At 36.4% G+C, this 13,052-nt stretch overlaps 1 protein-coding gene across 19 annotated transcripts in view; it reads left to right on the top strand.

Moving 5' to 3' along the window:
• The window catches only part of GARNL3 (GTPase activating Rap/RanGAP domain like 3), a 61,637-nt gene that overhangs the window by 12,750 nt on the left and 35,835 nt on the right, over positions 1-13,052 (top strand). For 5 of the 19 annotated variants that reach the window (XM_075519632.1, XM_075519629.1, XM_075519635.1 and 2 more), the window contains exons 2-10: positions 4,817-4,891; positions 6,296-6,395; positions 6,841-6,959; positions 7,764-7,828; positions 10,315-10,378; positions 10,644-10,676; positions 11,085-11,160; positions 11,784-11,882; positions 12,435-12,538. In XM_075519632.1, the coding sequence (XP_075375747.1) occupies positions 4,817-4,891; positions 6,296-6,395; positions 6,841-6,959; positions 7,764-7,828; positions 10,315-10,378; positions 10,644-10,676; positions 11,085-11,160; positions 11,784-11,882; positions 12,435-12,538 (735 nt within the window). Of the gene's footprint in view, positions 1-2,370; positions 2,441-4,816; positions 4,892-6,295; positions 6,396-6,840; positions 6,960-7,747; positions 7,829-7,857; positions 8,938-8,958; positions 10,379-10,643; positions 10,677-11,084; positions 11,161-11,783; positions 11,883-12,434; positions 12,539-13,052 lie in introns of those variants that run through there. The other 14 variants (XM_075519638.1, XM_075519636.1, XM_075519639.1 and 11 more) reach the window with 10 other exon arrangements.

The following is a 13,052-nucleotide window of genomic DNA, read 5'->3' as shown; positions in this document are numbered from 1 at the left end:
TGGTCTCCATTAAGATTGTTTCATCTTTGTCCAGTTGATAAGGCTCTGAAAATTCTCAGTGTCACAAATGTGAGAAGATAGATAGAGACGTACTGCTGCAAACTTTGAAAATTCCGTCTTCGCAGCATGCTTTTTGCAGGTAGCAACCTGAAGTAGCCTTACTCACCGGAGCTGACTCTCTCGTTGTGGCTCATTTGTAATTTATGTATCTCTAAGTTTTTAATACTGTTTCTCTTCTCATTTTGTCTCTGTCTACTTTCTGTCCTGCTGTGGGAAAAAGGAGGAGTTGTTGTTTGTTTCAATTAGAGTACAAGCTGTTTGAACTGCAGGCTTTAACATTTATTTTTTTTATCTCAAGTATGGTAAGACTCTGAAATACTTATGTCTACAAACAGCACATCATAACTAAGATCAAATTGTTGCTGCTTTGATGACAAGGGCTTTTAGATCAGGACTCAAGCCCGATTTCTTCTTGTATCGCAGACTTTTTTCATCTCTGCTGTGCAGATTCCTGATATGGGAACTTACTGTTTTCCGGGAAGGTATTTCACACTCATTCTCAGGAAAGTTAAGATTAATAACTGCCCCCAGTCAAACATAAGTTCATTGTGCAGGCAACCACGAGCTGAAAGCTTAAACCATTCTATTTATTTGTATTTAGGTCATAATACTTCCGAGTGATTCCTTTGGAGCTTGTAAAAATGGCGTCTAATGTGGATTAACGTCGGTTCTTGTAGGCGGTTTTCCTCAAGTCGCTCATATTACTGCTGCTGTGGCACGTATGCATGTGCCTCCATAGGTGTCAGAACACAGACTGTGGCTTCACTGCCTTCAGGGGTCAAACTGGCTATATACAGTGATTTTTGCTTAGAAAGCAGTAGAGATGTGTTTGTGCAACAAGGGGCCTGGCTGAAAGGCAACTGACCGAGAACGTACAGGGTATACGTTACCAGAAGCGATAGTGTCATCCGAAGGTTTTATTCACATGAAGTTAGAAAGGCAGCTCTGTTGTTGCAGCAGCTAACATTCCTGCTTCAGTGTGTGGGTCATTTAAAATTAGTATTATTGTCATGTTCTTATCCTTCCTGCATAATTTACATGCTGGAAGCAAATACTGGAATTATTTTGGTGAGTTGTAAAGTTTTATTAGATATGTCTTGTTTGTATTGCTTCTCCTTTGGTAAAGACATGGCATCCAAGTGGACAGAACTCAGAAATGTGAATCATGTTTAATACATTTTAAGTACTTATAAATACAAATCCAAATAGAAAAGCTGTCTAAAAATTAAAATGTTTCAGAGTCCAGTGTCACAGTATCTCCTACAGTCATCCTCATCCTACGTATGAGGATGTTGGTTTAAAATTTAGATATTTCTTTTGTTTATCGATTTAACATTGCAATTTACAGTACTGATAATTCTCAGAAAATTTAATCTCTTATTGCTGGATGGAGCGTTTCTTGTTGTTTGTTTTGGTTTTTTTCCATTAAAATTAAATGACTTTATTTTCATTACTGCTGACTGAAGGGTGGACTGTAAGTTTGGAATATGATGGAGGGATTGAGCTCCTAGCCCTGGTACAGACTGAGTAATCAAGGTTTACGTTAAATTTGCATCTAAATCTTTATTTAGCTTGTATTTGTAACGCATATATCCCCATTGCAAAGGCAGAAGGCTTAGTGTTTATAGTTAAGGAGGTGTTTGCTATCTGTTTTGACCTCATGAAGCACGTAGTGATGTCCTTAATATGACATGATGGTATGATATTATATGTGATAATGCATGTAGATTTTGAACTTTGCATTCTAGGATTACTTTTGCTTGCTTGAAAATTTTATCTTTGTTAAGGTTGGTGGGGGGAAACCTATGCTGTTCTTTCCTTACGCTTTTGAGTTCAAGTAATTGGTTAGTTTCTCTTTGTGCGTAGGCTAAAAAAAGACTCTCTGAAAAAAAAAAACAGTAGCAACATACTAAGCGTGAGCTTATTGAGCATAGTGTAGTTGTCCTGTTTGAGGCATTAAGTGTACTGTAGATTTTTCTTCCCTTAGATTAAACGCAGATTTCAAACGTGGTTATAAGCCATCACCTGCTTTGGGACTCTGATCACGTAATGACTAAATATTTAATTTAAACATAGCTTTTGCTTCCAGTCAGGACACAGACATTTCTTTTCCTTTGGGGATAATATGAAGGCCAGACTGCAATGGCTGCTAGAGATGGTGCACATTGTAAGGAGCGTTCCCTGCAGTAATGAGTTTATGCACTGCGACCTTGTTCAGCAGGAATGATATTTGTTAATGGCAGAGTATAGCATTGCAGGAGATCTAAGGCTAGTTGACTTGTGTGCACTGATGAAGCATTTCTGTTCCAGCTCTGTCTCTGAAGATCTGGGTTGCAGACGTGGAGAGTTTAGCAGAAAGCATTACGGATCTGTGGAGCTTGTAAGTTTACATAGCCTGTCCTTTGATTTTAGCAGCTTATAATGCAGAGCTCAAATCCTTTTCATTTCCAGGTGAAAAATTGGATCTAGTTTGGAAAATGTGCTTTCTAAGCTGGACTTGAAAGTTATAGCGTAATAAAAAGAGGCTTCAAAATAGATATATTAGACCTGTGCTAGGAAATCTTTTTACTACCTTATTTATGAATATTTCATCATAATGGGACAGGAATTGTTATATAAATATCGTTGGTTACCCCCAGATGGAAACTGAGCCTTTTTTCCTCTTATAAGCTGAAGAATGCAAAATACTAGGGTAGTATTTGATGAGGTGCTTGCAATTATGTGAGTTAAAAACTGTGTGCGTGCTCATGTGTGTACATACATATGTGTGTATGTGATTTTATGTGTACATGCCTCAGAGTAGTGGGAGAGGGTTTAAAATTAAAAAAACTAGGCAGATTAAGGATATTGAAAACTGTTCCCTGAAATCTGTCAGTTATTCTGCATTTTCTTCAAATTCAAAGATTAAGTTGGCACTTCATTCTTCTCATATATAAATTTCTTCTCATCTGTGAAAATAGCAGTATGTCAGCAGTTAAAATAACATCACTCTGTATACAAGTCCATAATGAATTTCCATAAACTTACTATAGGAAAACAGAAGTGGGGAGGGGTAAAGAAACTGAACTTCAGCTCTCTTACTGTGGGAAGAAATCACTAATTTTCTACTAACTATACTTGTAATTTAAAGTTCTTGGATAGTATATTTATTAATATGTATGTAAATTGGATGTAAATTGGTGGCTTAGTTGCTGGAAGTTGTATTGCAAGAACACCAGATATCTTTCTTTTCTTTCCATACATTCCACATATTAGATGTGGTGTTTTAATCAAAAAAGCAAGTTAACTGCTTTCTGCTAAGAGGCTCTTTCATTACTAGTATTTAGATTCTTTTGCTGGAAAAGAAAAATGTATTGGTAATTATAAATTTACAGTAAGCTCGCACAAATGGTCTTCTCTTTTGATTGGTTTTCTTAAAATTCTGCTAGTATTTTATGAAAGTGTGTCTTTTTCTCTTTTGGAGTACAAACATAGAAAGGTGCTTGTTGCCCTTTCAAATTTCTAAATGTTTAATATTGAACCTTTCTTGCTTAATGTTTTCCACAGCAGCATCTCAATTGCTCAATTATTTCCACCTTTTATTTATTACAATGCAATGATTTTGTCTCTGCCCTAAACGTTTTTTCCTATGTCTTTCCCACTGGTGTAATACAACCAGTTGTCCATATAATTTCTCTTACAGTTTATATAAGGCACCAGGATGTGTTGGAGTTTTTGCCATGTTAGTTTATTCCTGACATAGCCTCAGATCACTTCAAAGCAAGGAGCAAAGAGAACTTCAAAATGTTCTGATAAGTCTTCCACCAAGTAAAGGGAGAAAGTATTATCCCAAAATAACATGGATTGCTAGAGGGAAGCAAGGAATTATATACCATTGCATTATTGTTCTTCAGATCCCATTTCATAAGTTTAGTATGATACGTGACAATCTCATTTTTTTAAAGTTTTGAGAGGAGTAACATGCAATATAATTGGCAGCATTCTCCTCTTGTAGGGATCCTAAGCAGTGTTGCTGAACACATCAGAATAGTTGTGTTATCCTATGTTTTACTGACTTCTCAAGAGATTTTTTTAATAACAAAGAGAGTTTCAGTGTTCTGGGAATCCCTGGATTCCCTTATAAAAAGACCAGGCAGTATTTCCAGAGTATTTATGAAACTGTTGAAGTCTTCAGCTGGAAACAAGCTGTATTTTCTGATATTAATGCTGGAAGCAGACCAGGACATCTCCTGTACCTTATGTTTTTCAGTACCATCACTGAGTATTATGTTTGGAGATTCTTGCTGCTCTGTGTTTCCTGAACACATCAATAAATAAAATGCAGTTACAGACTGCTAGTCCCAGCAATACTGCCAACAAGTAGAGTTTTAGGCTTAGCAAGGCCGAGAGGACAAGAATCAGCATGTCTGTAAGACCCATTGTTTTGAAAGGAGCAAGCTTCAAGGTCAGTATCTGGAAAAGCAGACAAGTCCCTCCGTAGGCATTCTGTGTGTTGGTACAGCCAAAATCTGAGACAGGAGAATTTCTGATTAGTACTGGGATCTACCAAAAGAGTGAATGGCTCTCCTGCTCATGCCTCCTTAGAGTTACCATTGGGTCATTCCAAATCTGTGGTCAAATTAGTAATAGCTGTGCCGATCCCTTCTCTGTGGGTAGTCCTATGATGCCTGGGAGAAGAAAAAAATGTAGTAAGCTTTGATTGCTGATCATATAGCTATTTTTGGAACTAGAACTTCTATTTTAAACTCTCTTATAGCTTATATCTAGTGATGCTGATGGAGCTATTCAAAGAGCTGGACGGTTCCGTGTGGAAAACGGCTCCTCTGGTGAGGTAAGTGGCTAAAGATACTCATAGAAAGCTGAAAAAATAATTCAGCTTCAGTTATTCTTCACCACTTAAAATGTATTTGCAGTCAATTACTAAGGAAGAGGACTTGAAAAATGCTAAATAATATCAGAATATAAGAATCTAAGAGGAGGGAGATGGTGGGTTTTTTCCCCCAAAGTCTGCATACTCTTGAAAGAAGAGCTAAGCTAATCTCGACAATTTAATTTTTTAAGGGAAAAGCTGGTATTTCATTTACATTTTGCTCACCTGATCACGTTAGAAGAAAAATACCTGTCTTATCCTCTGAATAACACTTCTCAGTCTCTAGTTCATCACTTTATATTGGTCTTCTGGTGATACTACTATGTTCAAGCTGACCTCTGTGCTTTGAAGTTTATTCTTTGGTGTGATGAGGTTATAGCTTCATTTTTTTTTTCCCTTAGTTGTCTTTTGGTAGCTATGTTTATCTTTAAATAAGAGATAAAGAAGCTGAATGGAGCCTGAGAGAATCATTCCCTCCAGATTCCTGTGCTGTTAAACTCACAGTATGTCCCTGCAACCATTCCAGTGACACTTAGGTTTCTACTTATCTTCATTTTTTATCTTCCTTTACAAAACTTTTTCAGCTGTAAATATCATCTTAATATTGAAAGAAAGAAAACCTCATATTCTTGAAATATATGTAGGGTCTTGGTAAGCTTGTGTTGACCTAATATTAACAGTAAACTATTACTGATCATCTGTTTGGATCAGCACTGGGTGCAGAGTTTAAAGCAATCTGTTTTGCATTGGTTCTCTGTGGGGTCATGTTCTGTACGCTGTCTTTTTAGTTCAGTTTCATGCAGTTGGAAAGCTGATTAGCTTGCATCACAGAAAGATTCTCTGAGTGGGTAATGAATGGCCACATGGTGAATGGATATGGAGAATGGCTTTTTCTCTGCATATGTTAATTCTTAGTGGAAAAGGACTTGAGGGATCCTTGGGAATTTACCTTAACCAGCCAATCCAGAAACAGCACTGAAGAACTTCCAGAGGAGTCCTTGAGGATTATTTTGGGAAGAACTGAAAAAATGAAACCTGGAGGCAGAATCCTGTTTATTAATTTATTTATTTTTAAGTTTTAAAAACACTGGTCTTCAAATTCCACATTGAAATATCTTCTTTTCAGTGGAATACTAAGCTATTATCCGTAGCAGTGGTACAATAGCAAAGGACTGTAGATACTGAGAAAGAAAAGAGGAAAAGAGAGGGAGAAATTTTCATTTCAGCTGCACAACAACTGCCTTCAGAATAATTCTTTGCTTTGTAAAAAACAGTATACGGCGAAAACTCTTTTGGTGGAATCAGCCACTCTTGGTTGGCTGTTGCCCCCCCCCTTGATTTAACGGTCTCCCAATTCTATTTCAGAATACAGACTACACTCCGGGTACATGGCACAGAACGGATGTGCATTTGGAAAACCCAGAGTATCATACAAGATGGTACTTCAAATATTTTTTGGGGAAAGGTAATTATCTTTTTGTGAATGGACTGAAGTTTTGATCAATGAAAATGCAATGTAGCTTTGAATTGCTATTATTTAAATATGGAAAAAAGTATGGTATTAATTAATTAATACATTTTCTGTCCTGTACAGAAGACAAGTTCTTGTTTCATGTATTTTTAACCTGAAGAGAGAGGATGGGTTTCTGTAAGCAGCAGAACCCCTGCTTCCAAAAAGGGATTTTGAAACCCTTCTTGAAGGCTGTACCTATCTCTCGGGTTTTTTTACACATCTGTATATCAATACGTAGTTATTTATGTAGATAAGTATGTATTTTTACATATGAATGCATATATTTACATATTTATACACGTCTCTCTGTGCGCATGCGTGTGTGTCTGTGTGTGCGTGCGAGCAGGTGTGTGTGTTGTCTTTATGGTTGATAATGCTTCTTGTTTTTCCCTAACAGTTCATCAAAATTATATAGGTACAGATGCAGAGAAGAACCCTTTTTTTCTGTCTGTTGTACTGTCTGACCAAAATAATCAGCGCGTTCCTCAATACCATTCAATACTTTGGAGAAAAACAGTAAGAAACAAATATTTAATTGCTGCTCTGACTTTTTTTTGTTTCCTTGTTTGTTTTGGATATGTTTATCACACACTTTTTTGCTTTCTTCAGAATTTCCGTATTTAATACATATTTTTCATTTTATACAATAAGAACATATAATTCTACCATATTAGATAAAACTAAACTAGCTTTGTAGATAACATTATACTAAACTTTCTGAGAGAAATCTGTCATGCCAGATATTTTTTAATTGTTCTTACCTGCAACTCTGTTATTTTTAGAAATGTTGCAGGGCATAATCAGGAACAATTTAGGCAATGAATTTAGGCAATTACTTTATACTGCTTTTAGGATTTTATTATACAACGTTAAGAAAATAGGCAGGTGTGATACTGGTTTCACTAATATTGCTTAATGAAATTTTTTTTCACTTAAAGTTCCATAAGAGCCTTTTATCCAAGCAATTGATTTAAAACTCTCCTGTATGCATGCATGGTTCACTTTTTTTTTTTTTTTTTTTTTTTTTTTTAAGAAAGAGAAATAGTTTGTAATGTCTGCTACTTTCAGCAGCCGTCATACCACATGCCAAGGTAGTCAAAACTAAGTAAAAAAAAAATTTTGCACCATCCATGACTTTTCACATTCATTTTTTCTTCTTTTTTTTTTCTTTTCCAAACCAGTAGTAAATATGGCTAAGTAAAACTAACAGAGTTTTGTTCTTTGTTTTTTTTACTTATTTGTTTTTATTAATATTCCTATTTGAATATACAGAAAAAGTCAGTATGTCCTGTAATATCTCCTAGCTTTTTTTCTTTATAGGGTACTCAGAAAATATGTCTCCCTTATAGTCCTACAAAAACATTATCAGTGAAATCTATATTAAGGTATGTATTTACAAATAAGTTATCAGTTAAGATATTTGTCTGTATGCCTTTTCCTGTAATTCAGAGCTTGTGTTGCATGGTATTCGTGATAGATTTATAAAAACAGTAAAAACAGGTTTACAAATCTTAATCATTGAAGGCAGCAAAAAGTGGTTTTAAAGCCTGTTCTGGAATGGACAAAGTGACAACTTAAAATGGAGAAAAAATCTTAGCACTCTTTCTTCAGCAGAGGGACTATTTTCAAGTTAATTGGAAAACAGATGGTAAGTGGAACTGCAGTGGTTGAGAAGAAATATCTTTTTAAATTAGATAGGCAGTAAACAGACCTAAGGAACAGCAGACTTTGACTAGAGAGGTGGTTATTATGTGGCCCTAGCAGGAGGAAGCAAACAGGGAAGAAACCAAGAATTATTTCTTCAGTTGATTCTCTCCATGTAAGTCTCACTATGGGTGTGTTATACACACTGACAGTGAAGCCAAGAAAATTCCTTCCCCCGGCCAGAGTCTGTATGGGCATGCTCGTACTCTGTCCTGCCTCTTTTGTGGTGGAAGAGAATATAAAGTGAGCAAGCCCAACACCATTTCTATTTCTTTCAACATTATAATCAGCTGAAACGTCAGAGCACCTGTTTGCAAAGTGTTCATTCAAATTTAATCTGCAGTTTTTATGATCTAATCACGTGGTGTGTTTTCTCAAATCCCTCACTGTCAACGTCTTTAAATGCATCTTCTGTAAGGATTTTACCTTCTCTAGAAACCCATAAAAAGCACCTTCATTTACTGAACCGGTAGTGTGTACCAGATAAAAGGACAGTCTGCAGGTCTTCAAAACCTTTGATCTGTATAGAGTATGAGCAAATGTCTCCTGCTTGGTTGAAGCCGGTCCACTGGATAACACTGCCAGTGTTGATGTGAGAGGAGAATTCTGGGAACAGGGCATGTGTTGTAACATGAAGTCGATACCACCACATCTGGATTTTCCTACAACTGCACAAGATTTCTGAGAGGTTCCAGACCGCTGAATTTGCCAGAGAGGCTAGCAGGCCATTGGACCTCACTTCTTAATTCTGATTTCCTGGGCTGTGGCTCTGTTTTGGAGTGTCAAGATGGTGAGTTGAAAACAGTTCAGATCTCTTTCATCTTCTTCATCAAGATGAGCTAAGTCCCCTCTTCTAAGTCCTACAGCACTGGCTTGAATAGTGTTCCTCATTGTCAGTACTGCATGCTGTACCTGCATAAGTACCTGATCTTCCATGTCGCCCACCAGTCACTGAAATATCTCTTCCTAACATCCCTTTCTAACCCAGCCTCTCCCTCCACTCTCACCCACATATACATTTTTGGTCAGGCATCCCAGAGTGGAGAAGAATTGTCTTCTGTTAGCTAGGGTCATAACTCTTTTGCTGAAACACCCTCATATGTTCTATCCTGTGATGCTCCAGTATTTTACAGAGGAGAATGCAGGCTTATTTCAGACCTTGTTCCCCACTTCTCCCGGGGTCTGTGCCACTTGTGATCAGGTGGGTAAATGTCATCTCCTTTTGCCCACTTGGGCTTGGACTAAAATCTCTTCCCTGACTATTTTGCTTTTACGGTCCTTGAGCCTTCCCTCAGGCCTGATTGATATTCCTTTGACATTTCACCCTGTTCACAGCCAGTGTGAATCTAGGTACAGACTGTCTCAAAGAATTTTGGTTACATTAGTAAACCTGTTTTTTCTAAATTAATTGGAACATTTTAATCCCTTTCAAAAGGAACTAAAGCAAATCCTGTCTGCATTGTGATCTAGCATAAGCAATGATGGAAAGGTGCGTCAGATTTGACCTCCCTGTTAGTTCACTGTGCCCCAGACAGACTGCATTCGGCACTCCGTGACATGCTGTGCAGTTCTATAAATTAATGCTGGGGAAAAAAATGGGCAAAAATAATAGTAAATGCAGAAACACAAGTGAGGAAAAAATGCTGTAAATTAGATATTTCTGTTTATTGAGGCAGTTGATCTTGCTTCTTATTTAAATACTTTGTTCTGTTCTGTTTGTGGATCTTTGGCGTGTGAATTTGATGCTGAACTGCTCGTTTTTCATTTTACTTGCCTTGAATTATTTTAGAAGAGAGAGAAGAAAAGCTTACAGGATAGAATAGGTTATTGAGTCCTCCTAAAATGCTCACAATGATTATGTGTAAAACCAAAGCGAAGGGTGTATAAAGTGAATAAAGCTCTGTGGTTTATAAGTAAATACAGTAAATTTAAACCTGATCTCCATGCAGGGTCTTACTAATTTCTGTTTTTAAAATCCAAAAGAAGTTTAGGAAGTCTTGGAGGTTAGTATTGTGGGAAAGAAAGGACTATTCCACAAAACATTCCATGTAAGAGAGGCTTTTTGAACAATTGCTTTTGTAACCAGTTCTAACTGCAACCAGTTAGTGGTTTAATATTGACGTGTATACTTGCCCTTCTATAAAGCAGTATTTAATTTGCATTTCAGTGCTATGAGTCTTGACAAATTTGAGAAGAGCCCAAGGGAAATTTTTCATCCTGAGATACAAAAGGTAGGAAGTGACTTCTTTTTTTTTGTTTGGTTGTTTTCCTTTATTATTTTCTGGAAAAATAAGTCATTAAGTATAAATGCTACTAGTTTGTTTCTTTCAGTAGCAGGATAATAATGATGAGTAGGGTTACATGATACTGCAAAGTAAACTGTCTTTGTCAGTTGAACTTGCCACTTCAAAACAAAACTTAAATATACAAGGATGTTACAGTTTTGTTTGTGTTATCTTTAATACCAGTGTGCTAAAGATATTGTTTTGTTTACAGGATTTATTGGTTCTTGAAGAGCAAGAGGTAAATGTAAGCTTACCACTCCTAGCTCACAGACCTGTTCAATGAGTACAGCTTTGTATTCAAAATATTTGCACTGACATGCTTGTGACAACTTGGAACTCAATTGCTTATTGCAGTAAAAAAATGTAGTATTTCTGTGCAACATATGAGATCAAAAATTATTTTAAGCACCACCTTAATATACCATATTAATACATCACCAACTTAGTATATCATAAAATTCATAATCTGTGATCAAAGGTAAATTATTAAGTATCCACTACTTGAGCACGTAATGGAGTTGTTATGAAATGTATATTCCCATGTGTAGGATGTATACAAAGTTACGTATCTAAAAGTCCTTAGAGAAAACATTATTTTAGGTCTTTTGTTTGATTGCCTGTTTATCATATAATATTTGGTTTTATTTCTCAGGGATCTGTGAATTTTAAATTTGGAGTCCTCTATGCTAAGGATGGGCAGCTTACAGATGATGAAATGTTCAGCAATGGTGAGTTTTTTCACCTTTTTCTTAATTGTTTTATTCATCCGAGTAAAAAAAAGTAGGAGAGTGCGTACATGTGAAAGCCAGAAGGAAGGCGATGGTTATGTGAACAGTAGTTTTGTTAGGTTTTCACGTTCATTTTGGGTGAAAAATTGTAGTGTAGAATCTTCTATTTCTATAAAAGGTTGCTGTAGGAAACCTACTATTACAACTTGGAAGATACTGAAATTGCTTTTCTAGAAATAGACTATACAATGTAAGATTTAGAAAAAGGAAGCGGTTGAAGGAGGTGACTCATGTTACCTGCAAAAAGTCACTGTTGTTTCTAGTTCTTTCGCTCTTATGTTTTTGCAGCATGATCACATTCTTCTATGCAATTGAACAGTGTCTTGGAGGTAGCAGAAGAGGTCACTGTTTAATGTCACATGATGATGCCTATTCTGCAAGGCTGGGATGCTGTTTCTGTAAAGGTAGAAGGCTTGGATGACATGAGGAGAAACTAATTCAGCTGAAACTTTGGTCCTCGTGTCCTGGAAGCAGGACCTGTTCTGTATTTTGATTATTTTTTTATAGGTGTTCTATTATTACATGTGCTTTTCTGTTGTAACGTTTCTCCCTTCCACATGTAGAAACCGGAAGTGAAAGCTTTCAAAGATTTTTGCATCTCTTGGGTGACACAATTACTTTGAAAGGCTGGACAGGCTACAGAGGAGGACTGGACACTAAAAGTAAGAACTCATTTGAAGCAAAAAAGTGTGGGGGGCTGCAGTATAAATGTTTTTGCTTATTGCATGCGCATATTGTATATATTGTAGAAATAATACAATCCCAAAACGGACTTCCTCATGCGCATGCTAAATGCTCTGCTTCACCAGGAAAAAGTCAGGTTAACTTAAATCACTGATATGGAACGCAGTTGGAAGAAAAGTATTTATATACCTGTATTTTCAAGGTGAACAGTTTCATTTTATATTGGAATGGGGTGAAGAATAACCTGACATGTTACTTGCTTCGTGATAGTAGGGCATCATGGCTTGAAGAACCGTGCGTAATTTCAGGAGGCTAGGTGAAGGACATCATAGGTTTTAAGTGTGTGAATATGCAGATTAGGTTGCAAACTCGAGTTTGGACCCACGTAAAATATGCAGCGTGGACATTTTCTAAAATGGATCAGATAAAAGGATGACTAAAGAAGGTTTGGTAGAAGGACCTGAAATATCTTTCGATCATTAGAAAACTTAACAGACATATTCTGCTGAGAATGTTGTCTTCCCTTGCAGATGATACAACAGGAACCTGTTCCATCTATACAGTTTTTCAAGGGCATGAAATTATGTTCCATGTTTCAACCATGCTACCATATTCTAGAGAGAACAAGCAGCAGGTACATGGTTCTCTCTCTCTTTTTTTTTTTTTTTTAATTATTTTTTTTATTTATTAAATCACAAATTCCAAAACTTTAAAAGAAAATAAGAGATTTCTTGCCTGTTAATATTTGAGAAATGTAAGTCTTAAGACTTTTGCTATAGTTTTTTCCTCAATATTATACCTAATGCTGAAAATTTCATCATGTTTGTTAGAAGACAATGCATCATATCATCTCTATTAAGGTATAAAAGACACTTGCGAAGAAGGTCAAAATTGATTGACTGAGAAGTGATTGAGTATTCTGTTATTCAGATGACTTATAGAGCTTCACTGCTGCAATTATCATTACCTGAAAGAATTTAGGAAGGCTGGAAATTAGGCTCGTCTGTGAATTGTCAGAATACTCAGATAGGTAACACAACTCATACTCAGGTAGCAATTCATGTAGCTTGAAAGAAATTCCCCTTGTGAGCATGTTAATGGCAAGCTTTGTGCATTTGCTCTAAAGCGCTGCTGCTGCCCTGTCATAG

The sequence above is a fragment of the Mycteria americana genome, chromosome 17, assembly GCF_035582795.1.
Source record: "Mycteria americana isolate JAX WOST 10 ecotype Jacksonville Zoo and Gardens chromosome 17, USCA_MyAme_1.0, whole genome shotgun sequence".
In the NCBI taxonomy this organism is placed as follows: Eukaryota; Metazoa; Chordata; class Aves; order Ciconiiformes; family Ciconiidae; genus Mycteria; species Mycteria americana.
Note: the sequence above shows the minus strand (reverse complement) of the source record. Positions and strands in the feature narration are given on the sequence as shown.